The 15,603-nt window shown below is 52.2% G+C and overlaps 1 protein-coding gene across 3 annotated transcripts in view; it reads left to right on the top strand.

Annotated features, from left to right (window-relative positions):
• The window catches only part of DENND2A (DENN domain containing 2A), a 57,341-nt gene extending 47,001 nt beyond the window's left edge, over positions 1-10,340 (top strand). For all 3 annotated transcript variants that reach the window (XM_030959468.1, XM_030959470.1, XM_030959469.1), the window contains exons 15-20: positions 3,989-4,166; positions 4,956-4,997; positions 6,406-6,523; positions 7,718-7,957; positions 8,783-8,869; positions 9,657-10,340. In XM_030959468.1, the coding sequence (XP_030815328.1) occupies positions 3,989-4,166; positions 4,956-4,997; positions 6,406-6,523; positions 7,718-7,957; positions 8,783-8,869; positions 9,657-9,688 (697 nt within the window). In that variant the 3' untranslated portion in view covers positions 9,689-10,340. The remainder of the gene's footprint in view (positions 1-3,988; positions 4,167-4,955; positions 4,998-6,405; positions 6,524-7,717; positions 7,958-8,782; positions 8,870-9,656) is intronic.
• The last annotated feature ends 5,263 nt before the right edge of the window (positions 10,341-15,603 follow it).

The raw sequence follows: 15,603 nt of genomic DNA on the forward strand, positions 1-15,603 counted from the left end.
TAAAATCAAAGCCTCCTTTTTCCAGATCTCAAAAGCTTGTTGTGGATCTGACCAACTCAAGCAATTGCCTCTGTCTCTGCCAGAAACCACAGCTGTATCAACAACACAAAGTGGTCATTGTTATCAAAGGCAGATCTGAAAGAATTAGAGTAGACACTTTAAATGTGGTCATCCCCAGCAAAAGGTAATTAATCATCAGGAAGAACCCTCTACCATGTGCTACAAAAACAAATCTGGGACTGTGAATATCAGCCTAGCAGGTTTTTCCCTTTTTGCCCTGTGATTAGGGAGAAGAAGAAACCCAAGGATGAAGTTTGATAATGGTGTTGTCTCTTCAGATCATCTTAGTACTCATTCCTTCACCTGCACAAACCTGCCATGTTGTGGGAGTCAGTGAGGGTCCCCAGAGAGCTGGTAGAACTTGGCATCCTCCTGGTGGGATTTGCAGCAGTGCTGTGTGAAGTCATGGGACAATGCTTGGAAGCTGCTGTGCCTGCTAAATGTTGTAAACCAGAACTGTAATCCATCATAAGTAACTCCAGATGTGACATGGTGTCAGAAATCTGAAGGTGTTTGTAAAACAAATCCTACTGTGGCAGAGCTTATTAAAAAAAATTAAAATATACATATTCAAATAGTCTTAAATTGCCAAATGCCAGCATATTTTGAGCAGTTTGGTTAGTGCAGGGACCACAGGACTTCCTGGCATTAAATACAGCAGGATGTTTGATTCATTGGTGTGTTTCAGAAATCATGCAGATCCTAAACCCAAAGAGGGAGTCAGCCTTAGAGGCTTTTTATCACATATGCTTGCCTTTGGAGTGGAAAGCAACCAGCCTGAACAGACAGTGTCCCTTTGGAGAAGCTGTTGCAACTTGTCAAGGTGTCTTTTAGAGCAAGTCAAGCTAGTCTTGGAGCAAGTTTTCCCAGGAGAGGAAAAAGGTTTCTATGTAGTTGCAGCTGTCTGTATTGGCCACCTGTGTTCAAGGTGGCTCCCAAGAAGCAGCAGCTTCGCAGGGTGCTGTGTGCTGGGAAGTCTTGTTGTTCAAGCAAACAAGTGTCACAGGCTGCTGCAGTATCATTGCTCTGACCAAGGGAATGCTTACCCAGGGAGATCTGTGTGTCAGTCCCACCCAAATCAGCCCTTTAGGGAGGGGTCTGAGGCTTCTTGTGTGCTCAGTACTTTTTAGCCTCTGTACTAGCCTTGGCATCTCAGTCTCACACGCAGCTCAACCATTTTCCCTGCAGAGGGCTGAAAATGAACTCCTGAAAATGTGCTCAGCATCTTGAAAGCCTTCTTCAAAGACCTGCAACATTTTAAAGGTTACTCATGAAACCAATAGCCTTAGAAAGTGGTGCCTGTGTCCCGTTTGAACAGCTGGACTGAACCTGTGTGGCCTGAGGGTGGCTCCTGACACTTCCCAGAGCTCACTGCAGTCATGTGGCTGCTGCCTGAAGAGTCACACAGGTGGCATAAAAGGGATTTATCAAGCTGGATTCTTTTGCGAGGCTCATCAGCCTGGTGTGACTCAGCAGTCCCTTAGTGCCAAATGCTGCAGTGCCAAATGCAAGAGAAAGAGAGATCTTAGGCTTGAGTCACTCTAGATGGCCATGGTTCTCCTGGCTCCTGGCAACCTGCAGCTCCCTGAGACTACCTGCAGAGCAAGTCTGACATGTGCAAAATGTACCTCAGTGATACCTCCTCTGTCCATCCCTGAACTGCTCTGCTTACAAGGGAGGCTCACAGACCTCAACCCTACCAGTATGGTTCCCTGGAAGGGTCTTCCACAGTGAGAAATGTTTGGGAGCAGAGCTCGCTGGGTTTCACCCTGGAGGCGTTGAGTCATGCACAGATGGAAGGGTGGAAGGGGAAGTTATCTTTACTTCCCACTGCCTGGTGTGTACAATTTCAGACTTAACACAGCTCTGCCTTTGACTTGCGCTCTCTGGAGCTGGGCCATCTCTCCTCCCCCTCGATCTCTCACGTACCATGTGTGCTCACTGGGCTGAGCAAGAACAAGGCACCATAAATATAGCAGGAGACAGCTTGCCATAATATCTCACCATGCCATAAATAACCACGTGCTTCAGCTGCTCACTGCTCCTCTCTGGAGCTACCTGCACTCAGAGATGTTTTCCATGGGTTCTCACATGCTGTCTGTAAATTCAGATCCCATGTTTAGGCAGAAAATTTGGATACACCTTCAAAATAGAGGATTGGTGACAAATGTAAAACTTCTAATACTTCCACGTTCACCTTCTGCTCAAAGGAGAGGAACAGTGGGTGGTGATAATGCCCCACTGCTGTGCACAAGTGATGAAAGGTGCAGTTCTTTCAGCTTTCACTATGCTGCTGCTGCTATTACCAGGTCTATTATCAGTCAGAAATCAAGGAGTGGAAAATATGCTCTGCAGTAATGGAGAGGAAGAGAAGCCCCTGCTTTTGTATCTGCTAACATGACCTGAAATGTATGAGTAGCACAGCTTTGAAGAAGATGGTTTTTAAAGGATTTCATTATCTTGGAGTGCACTCCTAAGATGACACATTCACTTTTGTTGCAGTTCCTTTCAAGATTAGCTTGTATGAAAGATACAACAAAAATCATCTACTTTGATATTATTCCCACATTTTTTCTGGGTGTGTTTGTTTTTTTTTAATGTTTCTGTTTCTCGCTACCTCTGTGTTTTCTCATTATTTTAATTTTGCTTCTCTCAGATTCATTTTCTGCCTTGCATTTGTGATAGACATGGCAAGGTGTGGGCTAGCTGATGATGGCAGGCACAGCTGAGAGGCAGCCTGCAGGAGTCAATGCAGGGAGGGGGATACACTCATGCCTTCCCAAAAATCATGTGGAACTGATGGGTTTTTTCCCATTTAAAGCCACCACTCTGTAACAGAGCCTTTGGAGGGTGTTCCTCTGTTTTTACAGAGTATCCCCTTAAAAAAGACAGTCCTTTGGGAGTGAAGAGAGAGGAAACTGTCCCCATGTTGTGAAGAGACTTTCTCAGAACACACATCTTTCCCAAGCGCCAGTTCCCTACCTGTCACAGTCCCAGATAAAATTTTCAGGTTGAGCAGATTCTGGCCTCTCCCCTGGGATCTTCTCATCTCCAAAAAGTGTCATGTGTTTAACAATGTTTGTTGCCTGATTACTTCATACTGTCACACTGATGTCCCAGCAGCTACAATTTTGTTCTGCTAACCTGAGCTTACCTGATGGAAGCCAGCCAGCTGTGCCCCAGCCATGTCACTCTGCTCAGCGTGCCCTAGTGACACAGCACAGGGATGCACATCCACCAAACTTAACTGGAGTGGGGAGGGAAAGCAAGCTGCACTTTTCAGAGCAAGCTGAAGTCCACACCCATCAAACCCCTTCCCTCTCAAGTCAGCAATAAACCCAGCTTGCTGAATGTAAATTCTGCCATGGAGTCTAATGGGAGCCATCTGGGCATCCTTCTCTATCCACGTGGCTCCTGCATGCTGCACCAGCCTCCTTCCTCTCCTTCCTCTCCTTTCCTGGATGCTGGTAAAACCAAATGATGTTATATATACCGGATTTATAGCAGCTAGCCTTCCCCCTCCCTTGACACATAAAAATGCTTCCAGACCCAGAAGAGATTAATAACTGGTGCCCTGTGGCAAGCTCTGCCATGGCTTACTGGATATCCAGCCAGAGAGCTGTGGGAGAATGAACTCATTTTTCTAAGGAGAGGCAGTGGCATAGAAGATGCAGTGTTTGTCTGATATTTTCCATCAGGACACTGGAGCAGCAGATCCCTGATTCAGTGGAACCCATCTCCTCTCATAGGAGCATGGGCTGGGGTCATCTTTTAGAAGTCATTGCTTCTGAAGCTGAAAAATGGGGTCAGTAACGTGGGAAAGCCCTTAGTAATTAGAGATATCAATCAGGGAGCAGTTGATTTCTAGGAAGCACCCCTGATTCCCTGCCTGACCAGCTGTTACCCTTGGTTATGTTTTGTCTTCCAGCACTCTGTCCAAGTGTTGCCATGCCACAGTCGCCCTGCTGTACCCGTTCACCTGGCAGCACACCTACATCCCCGTGCTGCCGCCCTCCATGATCGACATCGTGTGCTCGCCCACCCCCTTCCTCATCGGCCTGCTCTCCAGCTCCCTGCCCCGCCTGAAGGAGCTGCCCGTGGAGGAGGTGAGTCCTCATCCCCACTGGGAGTCCTGCATCCCCACTCTGAGTCCTGCACCCACAGCCTGCTGTACTCGAGGTTCTTCCCCATAGGCTGAGCTGTTTTCTGCCAGCTGGCAGTGCCAGGGAGCAGAGCTCTCATCCTCTGGCTGCCGTGAGTGTGGGGTAAGGGCAGAGCTGAGTGCTCCCCCAGGCAGACAAAGCTCTGTGCTCTGCCTTGGCCACAGCTTGGGAAGGCAGGGGGCTGGAGTCTCCCACTGTGCGGCTGCTGTGGGTAGGAGGTGGTTTTATTGCCGTTTATACTGGTTTCTGCATGGTGCTGTCCAGGGGCTGCATGCAAATCCTGTCAGTCTCAAGTGTGATTGCTACAGCCTGGCCAGGACAGCTGCCCCTCAGGTTAACACAAGAGCCTCACAATAGCAATAAATAATTAAGAACTGGATTCCTGAGGCACAAGGGTGAGCACAACAAGGCTGAATCTGATCTCTGCCTCCACCAACAGTGCAGCACATGGGGAGAAAGGATGAAGCTCTGACCCTGCTGGGTGGTAAAGGAGCAGAGGGCCAGGTCTGGAGCACAGCTCCTGCTGTCCAAGCTGGGCTGTGGTTTGCAGTGGCATCCCTAGAAAGCCACAACACCGGCTGTGCTCCTGGGTCACGCTGGGTGCCTCCTCCAGCTGCAGTGGAGGGTAGGAGGAGCAGGGAAGTGTTTCATCCAGAGCAGTTACAGATTAAGATAAACTCTGATGGTGGAAATAATTGCTTCCCCTTTTGATTCTTGCTCTTTCATTCTTAGGTCCTCGTCGTTGACCTTGTAAATAATCGGTTTCTGAGACAGGTGAGCAGAGCTAATTCACATCCTTTTCTCCCCTTTTTCCTCCATAACTTACCTCCATCTGTGACCTGCCTGGCTGGATGGATCACTTTCTACCCACTCAAAAACCGAGGCAGAGCTTGTGGTGGGCAGCGTTATAGGGGTTGCTGTGTATATATGTAACATCAGCATCCCAAACCACAGCTGTTGAGGACTAAATCATTGGGAATTACCTCTTTCTCTTTTTTTTTTTAGAGGGGAAAATGGTGGCACTTGGGCACTATAGGTGCTCAAGTGTCATCCTGCAAGGCAGAGGACAGAGCTGGAAAGCTTTGGCTCAGCACTGTCTGCTGGGAGGCAGTGTGGGTTCTTGCAGCCTGTGCCTGTCAGTTCATCTCCCATCACATACTCTGCCCTGAGTGGGAGGGGAGCCTTGCTGGTTTTTTGAAATCCTTACTGCCTCAGGAGCTTGTGGTTCCTCAATCCAGTCCTTGCACTGGATGGGTCAGAGGCAGGAAGGTGGTGCACGGGAGCCTCTGTGTTGCTCTGCAGGCAATATTTCCTGCTGATTTTCACTTCCCTTTGTTGTGGAAGGAGGAGTGGGAAGGGGAGGAGGAAGGGAAGAGGATAAATGAGCAAACATACTCCTGGCCCAGGAGGCTCTTTTTTCCCAGAGCTTTTTGGCAGATCGCTGAGCAGCGCTGGCAGTGTGGGTCTGTGCCAGGGCTCAGTCCCGTGACTCAGATGGGCTGAGTGCTCCTCCTGCTGCTCCCCCTGACTCAGATGGGCTGAGTGCTCCTCCTGCTGCTCCCCCTGACTCAGATGGGCTGAGTGCTCCTCCTGCTGCACGGAGCAGCCTGTGGGAGAAGGCCAAGCCCTCCCACAGCCCTTGCCTGCCAGCTGCCTCAGCTCTGGGGTAATTCTTTACCTTGCACCTCTCTTCTGAAGGCTTCAGCTGAATCAGCCGACTCAGCCAGGGCTGGTAGGAGCTCTGCACAGTCACTGGCAGATCCTTGGCTCCCATGCTCCCTGGGAATTCCTTATGCCTGTGTAAGAGGTTTGGTGCCTGAGCAGAGGCTCTGCTCACCTGGCCACGTGCCAGCATTGTTCACACACCTCCTCTTTGTGGCGAGGGCCAGTGCTCATGGGCAGATGGTGAGGCCAGGGGTGAGCCCTGCCCAGTAGCCTCCAGGGTCAGACATGTAAAATTCCTCCAGAATAGGGGAATAGTTAGGAAAAGACACCCCCTTTTTCCTTCCTCTTGTGGATTTTGATAGTACTGCGCTGGGTGGTGCTGGGAATGTGCCAAATGCATTACAGTTACGCCTCTCCTCACAGTTCATTTCTAGTGCTCCCCCTGCTGTGCTGGGGACAGGGTAGGAGATGTTTTTGTCCCAGCCCCAGTCCCTGAGGAGGTGGCTCTGTCTTACAGATGGAAGATGAGGACTCCATCCTGCCCCGCAAGCTGCAGGCCGCCCTAGAGCACATCTTGGAGCAGAGGAACGAGCTGGCGAGCGACAAGGAGGAGGGCCCTGTCAATGGCAAGCAGGGTAAAGTACAGTGCCTTTCAGCTGAAAACCGTGTCTTTTCCTGCCCCTTTCTTGTCTGTCACTTCTTAGAGGAGAACTAGGCTTGTATTGAATTTAACACCACAGGTATTGGAGGTAGATCAGGATTTTGGTTAAGCCATATGAAGTATTCCAGTGCACAGGGACAGTTCTCTGTGTGAAGAGCAACAGTATTTATCTCTTCCCAGCTCTAGCCATGCTTCCCTTACAATTCCAGTGAGCACCTGTACTCCTTTTCAGAGGGGTTTCATAGGCTTTCATCCCACTCTGCTGCTGGCCATCAGTGATGCAGGCTCCTCCGGGGGACAGTCACCTGCAGAGCTGCAGACTTGGCCATGACCATGTGGCTTATGGTGACTGGGCTGGGACAGCTCTCTTGGGGGACAGTATGGGCATCTCCTTGGTGCAGAGGAGCCTGGAGAATGTGCTGGTTTTGGCTAGGACAGAGTTAATTTTCTCCATAGCTGGTATGGGGTTGTGTTTTGGATTTGTGCTAGAAACGGTGTTGATAATACAGGGATGTTTTAGCTGTTGCTGAGCAGACCTCATACTGAGCCAACACCTTTCTGCCTCTCATCCCACCCTACCAGTGAGTGGGCTAAGAGTGCACAAGGAGTGGGGAGGGGACAGAGACAGCTGAGCCCAAAAAACCAATGGGTTCCACATGAGTCATGCTCATGGAGTCATGCTCAGCACATAAAGCTGCAGGAAAAAGAAGGAAGTGGGGAGACATTTGGAATTAGGGTCTTTTGTCTTCCCAAGACGTGTGTGCTGGAGCCCTGCTTTCCTGGGCAGGGCTGAACACCTGTCTGCCCATGGCAGCTGGTGAATAAAACAATTATTTTGCTTTGCTTGCATGCACAGTTTTATATTCATCCATTAAACTCTCTTTATCTTAGCCCATAAGTTTTCTCACTTTTGCTTTTCTGATTCTCTCCCCCATCCCACCAGAGAAAAGTTAGCACCAAAATAAAGCTTGGTGTCTTTCAGAGTAGTAGCAATTTGGTCTACTTCCATGACAAGCACTTCCTAGGATGCTCTCTCTCTTGAGCAGCTTTATCTTCTCAGGCTGGATCTGAAAAAATACAGGGAAAATACAGGGAAATTTTACACAGTGATTTTCCTGGCACGTTTTTACAGCACTGTCCTGAGCACTGCCTCTTTATTTTTCCCTAGAAACCAGCCCTCTGAACGAGGTGGTGTCCGAGGCCTTTGTCCGTTTCTTTGTGGAGATTGTGGGCCACTACTCCCTGTTCCTGACGCCCACGGAGCGCGAGGAGCGGGCCCTGCAGCGCGAGGCCTTCCGCAAATCCGTCTCTTCCAAGAGCCTCCGGCGCTTCCTGGAGGTCTTCATGGAGACACAGATGTTTGGGGGCTTCATCCAGGAGCGGGAGCTGCGGAAGCAGGGGGTCAGAGGTGAGGGGCTCCAGCTGGGCTCTGGAAGCTGCTGCTGCTCCTACAAGAGCAGGGAGATGCTCCCCAGCCACCACCTGCATGCCCAGCTCCGTGGCTGGAGGCTGCAGTGTCTGTACAGGAGCACCAGAAGGGAATCTGCTGGTTTCTGGATGGGGTTGGGATTGCAGGCGTCTTTCACCTCTGCAGCATCCTCCATGTGTGCCCCTTCCATTCCACGCTGAGTTCCACTGCTGGAATGGCATTTATTCTTGCAGTCCCTTATGCCTTCTTCCTGTGTCCGGAGGAAAAATGAGCTGGATTGGTCATGGTTCTTTTGTCTAGTAGAAAGCTTGGATGCTCATCTCCTTCCCAGAGCTGCTGCTGCAGCTTCACTCCTGTTATCCCACAGTCCCAAGGGCTCTACTGGCAGCTGAAATTTCTTATCCCTGCTGCTACTGGTGCTGGCTTAGCAGCTTCCTGATGAGCATTAATAAGCAGGGAATGCTTGAATAGGTGGCTGAGTAAAAGAGGTAAATTCTGCACGATGATTCCCCAGATGATGTCACTGCCTGGGCTTAGCTGTGTTCGTAGCAGAATGAAGGGAGGTACATTCTGTACCCTGAGTGAGGTACAGCAGCTCAGTCAGCCTTGCAGTGGGGAGGGAGGGGGCAGACCAAAGCTTCTGTGCCAAATCTGGCCTCAGCTGGTGGAGGAGGTGGGGTGAGTTGTTCTCTCTCCTGTGCAATAATGTGTGGGTAAGCTGACACAGTACATTTTCAGGTGGGCATTCCTACTTGGATTTATAGAGACACAAAATAAAAGCTGTTGATTTCTGTCTCTCTGCAGGTCTGTTCGAGGTACGGGCTCAGGAGTACCTGGAAACACTTCCCAGTGGGGAGCAGAGTGGAGTCAATAGGTTCCTGAAAGGCCTAGGTAAGGAAGCAGCAAAACCCTTGGCTTCCCAGGGGCTGGGCTTCTTGTTGCCTTGCTGCCCAAGAGTGACAGAGCTGGTAACTATGTGTGGCATCCAGTGCCTGGCCATGTACCCCTGTGCTGGCACACTGTTGGCTCTGGCCCTGGCCAGTCACTGTCTGGAGGCTGGTGGAGAACCAAAGATTGGGCCATGAGCTGTATCTGTGTCTTCTAAAGGAGACAGGTGGGTCTGAGGAGGCAGTGGAGCAGCCAGGGAATTGGGGATGGTGGATGCAGGTCCTCATGGGGGGATTGACAGAGTTTTCATTGCCTTCAGGTTTGCCCTTAGGGATCAGCAGTGGGAACTGCCCAGGGGTATTCTAAGATTCAATCTATTCTCCACTATAAGGGGAACAAGCCAAGAGCTCCAGACTGAAGTTAGAGGTCTTTGATAAGTCATGGACACCGTGGCTGAGTTTGATCAGGTGTTAAGATCACATCCCTGGTCCTCTTGTCTGTTCTTGGCCATTTAAGAGCAGCAGTGCCTGAGGGGCTGGTGTGCCCTGGACAAATGGGCTCTGGAGGGTGTGCCTGGGAGCTTGCAAGGTCTCAGCCTGCAGCACTGCTCCCAGGGAATGGGCAGAGCTCTGCAGGCCCCTGCTTCCAGCTTTGCAGAGCAGCTGGCTGTGGACAAGGAGCCAGGGACGGCAGCAGGGCCAGTGCACTGCATAGGACAGAGGTGGTGGGAAATGACAATTGTTTTGCCTGTTGCTGTGGAGAGACCATTTTCTTTTCTCTGTCTCTTCAGGCAGCAAAATGAAATTCCTCCACAAAAAGTAAGAGTGAAGCCCATCCTCATTCCACAGAAGAGAATGGCTTTACCACTCAGCAGCAATAAATCAGACTCATCAACCATTCCCATTGAGCCAGCAGCCTTGGGCGCAGCTGCACAGAGCCGTGGTGCTGCAGGAAGGTGGGATGGCTGCAGCTGCCAGGACAGGCTTCTGGATGTCTACAGTAGCAAGCACTGGACCAAGCACTCTCTCTGAACTCTGCACTAGCACGTTGCAGGCATCCCCATGGATTGGATCTCTTAGCTAGTCAATTCTTTATTTGGTTGTATTTTTCTATTTATATTGAGGTTAGAACAGTTATTAAATGATGAGTCTTGCCCTGCCTCCTCTCTGCCTGGTGCTGCAGGAGGCCGAAGGGGGATTCCCATGGGACTGAGCAGGCAAAGAGGGCGTGGAGGGGAAGGACAGAGATGTCTCAAAGTTGGTCTCTGCAAAGCAAGGACACTGAGGGCTGCAGGGATGATGTGGACTGACCAGGAAGAGCTTCCAAACAAGGGAAAAGGGTGAGGGGGAACCACTAAACCTACTGAGGATTTGATGGGCCAGCCAGCTCCCTGGGTGGCTGTACCGGGGAGTCTTGACACAAGGAGAGGCCTTTCCTCATGCAGTGTAATTAAAAGCCAGTTGTGTAAAAGGCACGTGGATCCATGGTGTTTTCATGGAAAGGGATGAGCTGTGTGTTCCCACAGTCCCACCTAGCACCAAGCATGAGCCAGAGAGGACATCAGGCAGCTGGACCCTTGCCTTGGCCAGGCCCTCAGCTTCCCTGTGAGTCTCAATCCCCCACCTGGCAGCTTTCCAGGAGAGCCCAAGGTGGAGCTCACCTGCAGGACCTTGTCTGGGAGAGCTTCCCAAAGGTCAGATGGGCTCTCCTCTGCTGTTGTGGGTGTTGCTGCTGGGAGCCCAGCTGGGAACAGGCAAGGGCAGCATGTCTGCTGCTGCTGCCTTCTGTGCCCCGCCCGGGCAGGAGGTGGGGCCTCCTGCTCCCCTCTCCTCTGCCTGTGGGGACTGCCTTCGGTGAGGAGGTGTCAGGGGAGGTGAGTGGAGGTTGAGGCAGGGGGAGGGCTTTTTTCCAGCTGGTGTGGAGGCTGTTACACTTGCAGTGCTTGTGAGGGCGAGAGCACCTGGAGCATCCCTGAGTCTCCTCTTGGGAGGAAAGTCCCTTTCCCAGCTGCTGTGGGGCTGCAGGCTGAAAGCTGCATATGGGTACCTTTGCTGCAGCTGTGCTGGGCTGCACAGGACCCCCAGAGGCTTTGAAATGATCCCTGTGGTCCATGGGCCTTGCCAGGTGAGAGGACCTTTCTGACCAGCAGTGGGGTTCAGAGGACCTCACCTGCATTCCACACCAGAGCAGAGCAGTGGGTCCAGTGCTGCTCTGTGAAGCTTTTGAAGCCATGTAACCAGGTTGGTTGGGCAAATGGCTCTGGGGGGCCCTGCTTGAGCAGGGGCATGGCCCAGGTGACCCCCATAGGTCCCTCCCCACCTCAGCCTCTCTGTGGTGTGCACAGTAAGTGCTGGACAGCCATGGTGTCACACCAGGCAGGAGGCAGCAGCAGCATCTGCAGCTCTGTGCCCCCCAAACCTCTGTGCAGGGACAGAGGAAGCAACAATAGAGGGGCTCAGAGAAGCCAGCAGCATTTACTCCCCATCCCCAGCCAGGGTCAGGCTCCCTCAGAGGTGAGCAGGTGTGGGGGCTGCCCCCGGGTGTGCTGAACAAAACTGGTGCCACTTCACAGTCACAGGAGCTGGTGGTGGCTCATTGAAGGGAACTGCAGTGGTGTTTGAGGTGAATCAAATGCTGTGCTTTAGTTCTCGTTTTAGAAGGGTTTTTAATGGAAACATTATGAAGCTTTGCAAAGCTGGGGTCACCGCCACACATGTAAAGGTGGCCAGGATGCCTGCAAAGCTCTGTGGGATGCTAAATAAAGCTGATCTGTGGCTTGGCTCCAGCCTTCAGAAGCAGGTCTCCTACATGGTCCCACACTGCCAGGGCTGCTCCTGGGGACTCCACATTCCTCTCCTTAAGTGATGTTTTCAGCAGCATGGGACTTGGCCTTCCTTGGCAGGAGCTGTGGTGAGGAGCAGGGAGGGATCCCAGGCTGCCCAACACTTAGCTCAGCTTGAATTGGTGTGTGAGCATGCTGAGATGCTGGCAGCTTTTACTGCACTATCCTAATAGCTCAAATTAAAAAGGGCTGTGAAATAGCCCTGTTTGCCTCATTGGGGAGCTCCAAGGGGGCTCTGCCAGCACAGGGCTCCATGGCCACTCAGTGCATTTACTGGCTGCTCTCAGGAAAGTGGGAATCAAGCCTACATAGTGTACAAAATCCAAAGGGGGTGTTAAAAAGCAGCAGCAAGAGAAGTACAATGAAAGAAACATTTACAACTGTCATTAAGATTTAAAATGAAACTTGTACAAGAAGTGTGGATCTCCAGCTGCAGGACAACCTCTTCAGCTTTAGTTTGAGCTGTGCTGCTCCGAGATGAGCTTGACTCTCCATCTAAGGGCTCTGTATGCTTTGGAGGAAGCCACCTGTAAGGAAAAGCCATAAGACCATCTGTGCTGGGTGTGACCATGGGTCTGTGTGTCCTCCTGTGGAGGCTGCCAGCAGCAGGTGACCAGAGAGGACTATGAACAGAGCACATACACTGGGGATGCCCTATATGCTATACACACACACTGCACTGTACACAAACATTAAACTTGCCTACTCCACCTGCCAGGGGTTTCCTGCACCAGAGCTGGGTCTCTGTGTTTAGTAGCCCTGGATGAGCTTCTGCTCCATGTGTACATGGGTGTAGGCAAATGTGCTGGGGCAAGAGGCCAATCTGGGGGCAGTACAGATTTACCAAAGGGTGCTTAAGAATCAGGACACTGGTTAAACATTAAAAGCTGTGATCTCTGCTCCCTGACAATTCCTGCCTAATTAAACAGCTCTCACACACCATTGTGAGCAGCTCTGCAGGGCCTGTGATGTGCAGGACTGCACTTGCTCACTCCTAAGCTACTGGCTAAATCCCAAGCTCTGTACCCCTTCTTGCTTTTCCAGCACAGGCTGTTGGTGTCCTGCAACAGCTCAGGACACCTGTGAAATCCCAGCCCTCCCTGAAACTTTTGGGAATGTCCCATCCACCCTGCAGTTGTTGATTCTGTAGCTGGCAGGACAGACAGACAGCCCTAGGCAGTCGAGAGACCTGACCCAGCCCTGCATGGGGCAGACAGACTTGGGCTTGAAGTGCTGCAGCCAAGGGTGTGTGTTTGCCAGGAATGTGGGGATCCCTGCTGCCAGTTGCCAGGAGATTAGAACTCACCTCTCTGCCTGGAGACAGGTTTCAGGTGGCAGGTGGCAGCAGGCAGCTTGCAGGTGTAGAGCCCCAGGCAGCCACCGCAGTCCGAGGGCTTCTGGCAGGGCCGGGACTGGATGCTGTGGCAGGAGTGCTGCAGGGAGAGGGAAGAGGTGGCTGCAATGCCCGTGGCAGCCAGGACCAGCCCAGTCACAGCTGCATCGTCACTCTGCAGTAGCAGCACAAGCAGCTCACCAGGATCTAGAGCAGCAGCTTCACTGCAAGGAGCTGGAGAAGCTGGGGCCCAAGGAAGTGCTCCCAGGGGCAGTTCATTATTGGTTTGGCTGGAAGCACTCTAAGTTGGCCACCACAGCCACAGCACACCCCTGAGTGCCTCTGCTCTTTTGCTGTGGTGGCACCCGCCCCAGCTGAGTGGCATCTGGCACGGTGTCACCCAGCACTTTGTGGTTAAGGCAAGGTCTACTTGTGTGCCACCAAAGTGTGGTTTGGGTTTGCTAAAGGAGAAGTTGGTTACTTGTGGGATGCTGTGCTGAGCCCGTGGAGCAGATTTCCCATGGGCAGAGAAAGGCTGTGCCTCCCTCAGGGCAGTGCTGAGAGCAGCTGTCCCCAGCAGGACATCAGGGCATGGTGCCCCCATTGCAAAGCTGGGAGAGCTCTGTTAGCACTGTGGGGAGTGAACACTGCAGGGAATGTTCCCCTCCTGTTCCTGAACCCTGCAGGGGCTGGGGCTGGAGCAGGATTGTCCCCGCAGCTCTGAGAGCAGCACATGGGGACAACTGCAGCCAGACCTGCACTCTCCTCCTGAGCTGCTCACAGCCACCAGCTCTGCTCTAAGCCGTGCCAGGTACCAGCTGGGGGTGTCCCTGCCCCACTCCCTTTGCAGCACCCAGGCCCACGCTGTGTTGAGATGTAGGGGAATACAGAATGGGTAAATGAAGGTAATATAGAATGTAATCTTATTCCCCAGCGAGTTGCAGCTGGACCAATTACTAAAAATCAGGAGCAAGCCTCATCTTAACAGGCCATAGCTGTAGCCAATAAGAACAGTATTATAAAAGAGTGGATTGGCGGGATCTGGAGTCAGATGACTACTGCAAGGACTAAGAAGAGTCAGTGCTTAGAGGAACTGCTACAGAAAACATCAAGGAGGTATGAAACTCTGGTGGTATGAAACCCTTGATATATAAGACAACATTGAGAGGCCATGTTGTGACAGGCACCTTTCCATGCATCTTAAGAGGAATGGCCTTAAAAACACCTTTTCTACCTGGTGTTTGCAGGATCATGGCATGCTCAGCATGTCCTGCTGTCCTGTCTGATCCTGACTGGTGCCCTGCTCACCCTGCAAGCCCCAGCCCAAACCCTCTCCCAGGGGAGCTGTGCTTACCGTGTCGCTGTTGAACTTCCCGTAGTTCTTCAGGTGGTGGCTCAGCCTGGCCGTCCTGCTGCGGGAGGGCTGCAGGGGGAGCCTCCAGGGCTTGCCAGGGGCAACCTGCTCCCCACTGCCCAGGAGAGCCCTGGCTGTGGCCTTGCTGAGGGACCTGGAGCTGCGGTGTGCCTCTCTCATCACTTTCCAAGCACTGGCCAGAGGGTGTGTCCTCTCTGAGCCCTGCCCAGGCAGCTTGTCCCCTCCATCTCCAGGTGGCCAAGGGGCTTCTTCAGGGAGCCCAGCCTCTGCCTGCCTCTGCAGGTTGCTGGCCTGGCTCCCCAGTAGCCCAGACAGTGCTGGGACTGAGCAGAGCAGCACCAGGAGCGTGGTGACTGCCAGTGCCTGGACTTTCATCCTCAGGTCCTGCCTTTGCTCAGGGTCCTCCTGCCTGCACAAGGCTGTTGGAGTCAGTAGCAGAGGTGGAAACTGCTTTTTTTCCCCGACTCTGGATGCAGCCAAAGTAATTTTTATAGTGCAGGGACATACCCTGGGGGCACAGCCCTTTTCCCCCGCCCCTGCTGTGTCCCACCTCCAGCTTGTGAGCAAACCCAGCTGCTTACGTGGGCCCCGATCCCCCTCCCTTGTGTTCCCAAACATCCCAGCACCCTTCTGCCACAGCCAGCCTGTCCCTGCTCAGGGTACACACATGGGTGCATGGCATCTGAGCACAGAATGCCTCAGCTGAACCACAGCTGCAAACAAGGTTTTAGAAAAGGAGAGCGGATGGTAAATGTCTGTGTGTCTGATGGAAAGGTGGTGGGCTCGGTGGGAAGGAGTTGCTATGAGCCTGGTGGCAGTAGCCTCAGGTGGAGGAAAGGCACCCAGTTAAGGCCTCCATCCTTTCCAGTGGGAGCTCACTGGTTAAACAGCAGAGCCCACCCAGGAGAGTGGTGTTAGAGCTGCCCTGATCAAGCTTTGATTGACCTCAGTGCTGTGTCAGACACCAGGGAGCTGCTCCTCAGCCAAGGGATCTGTGGATGAAAAGGAGGGTGGGTCTGTACTCCAGGTTTGCTATCAGTCAGGTTTAGGAACCAGCCAGCACTGAGACCCAACTCTACTGGAAACCAGTTTTAATGAGTTTCAGTGTTCACCAATCTGTTGGCACCTGCAGTTGCATCCTGTGCACATTTCAGGCTTAGAGAGAGAAGGTGACTTTTCCTCATGGC

This window comes from Camarhynchus parvulus, chromosome 1A (genome assembly GCF_901933205.1).
Source record: "Camarhynchus parvulus chromosome 1A, STF_HiC, whole genome shotgun sequence".
In the NCBI taxonomy this organism is placed as follows: Eukaryota; Metazoa; Chordata; class Aves; order Passeriformes; family Thraupidae; genus Camarhynchus; species Camarhynchus parvulus.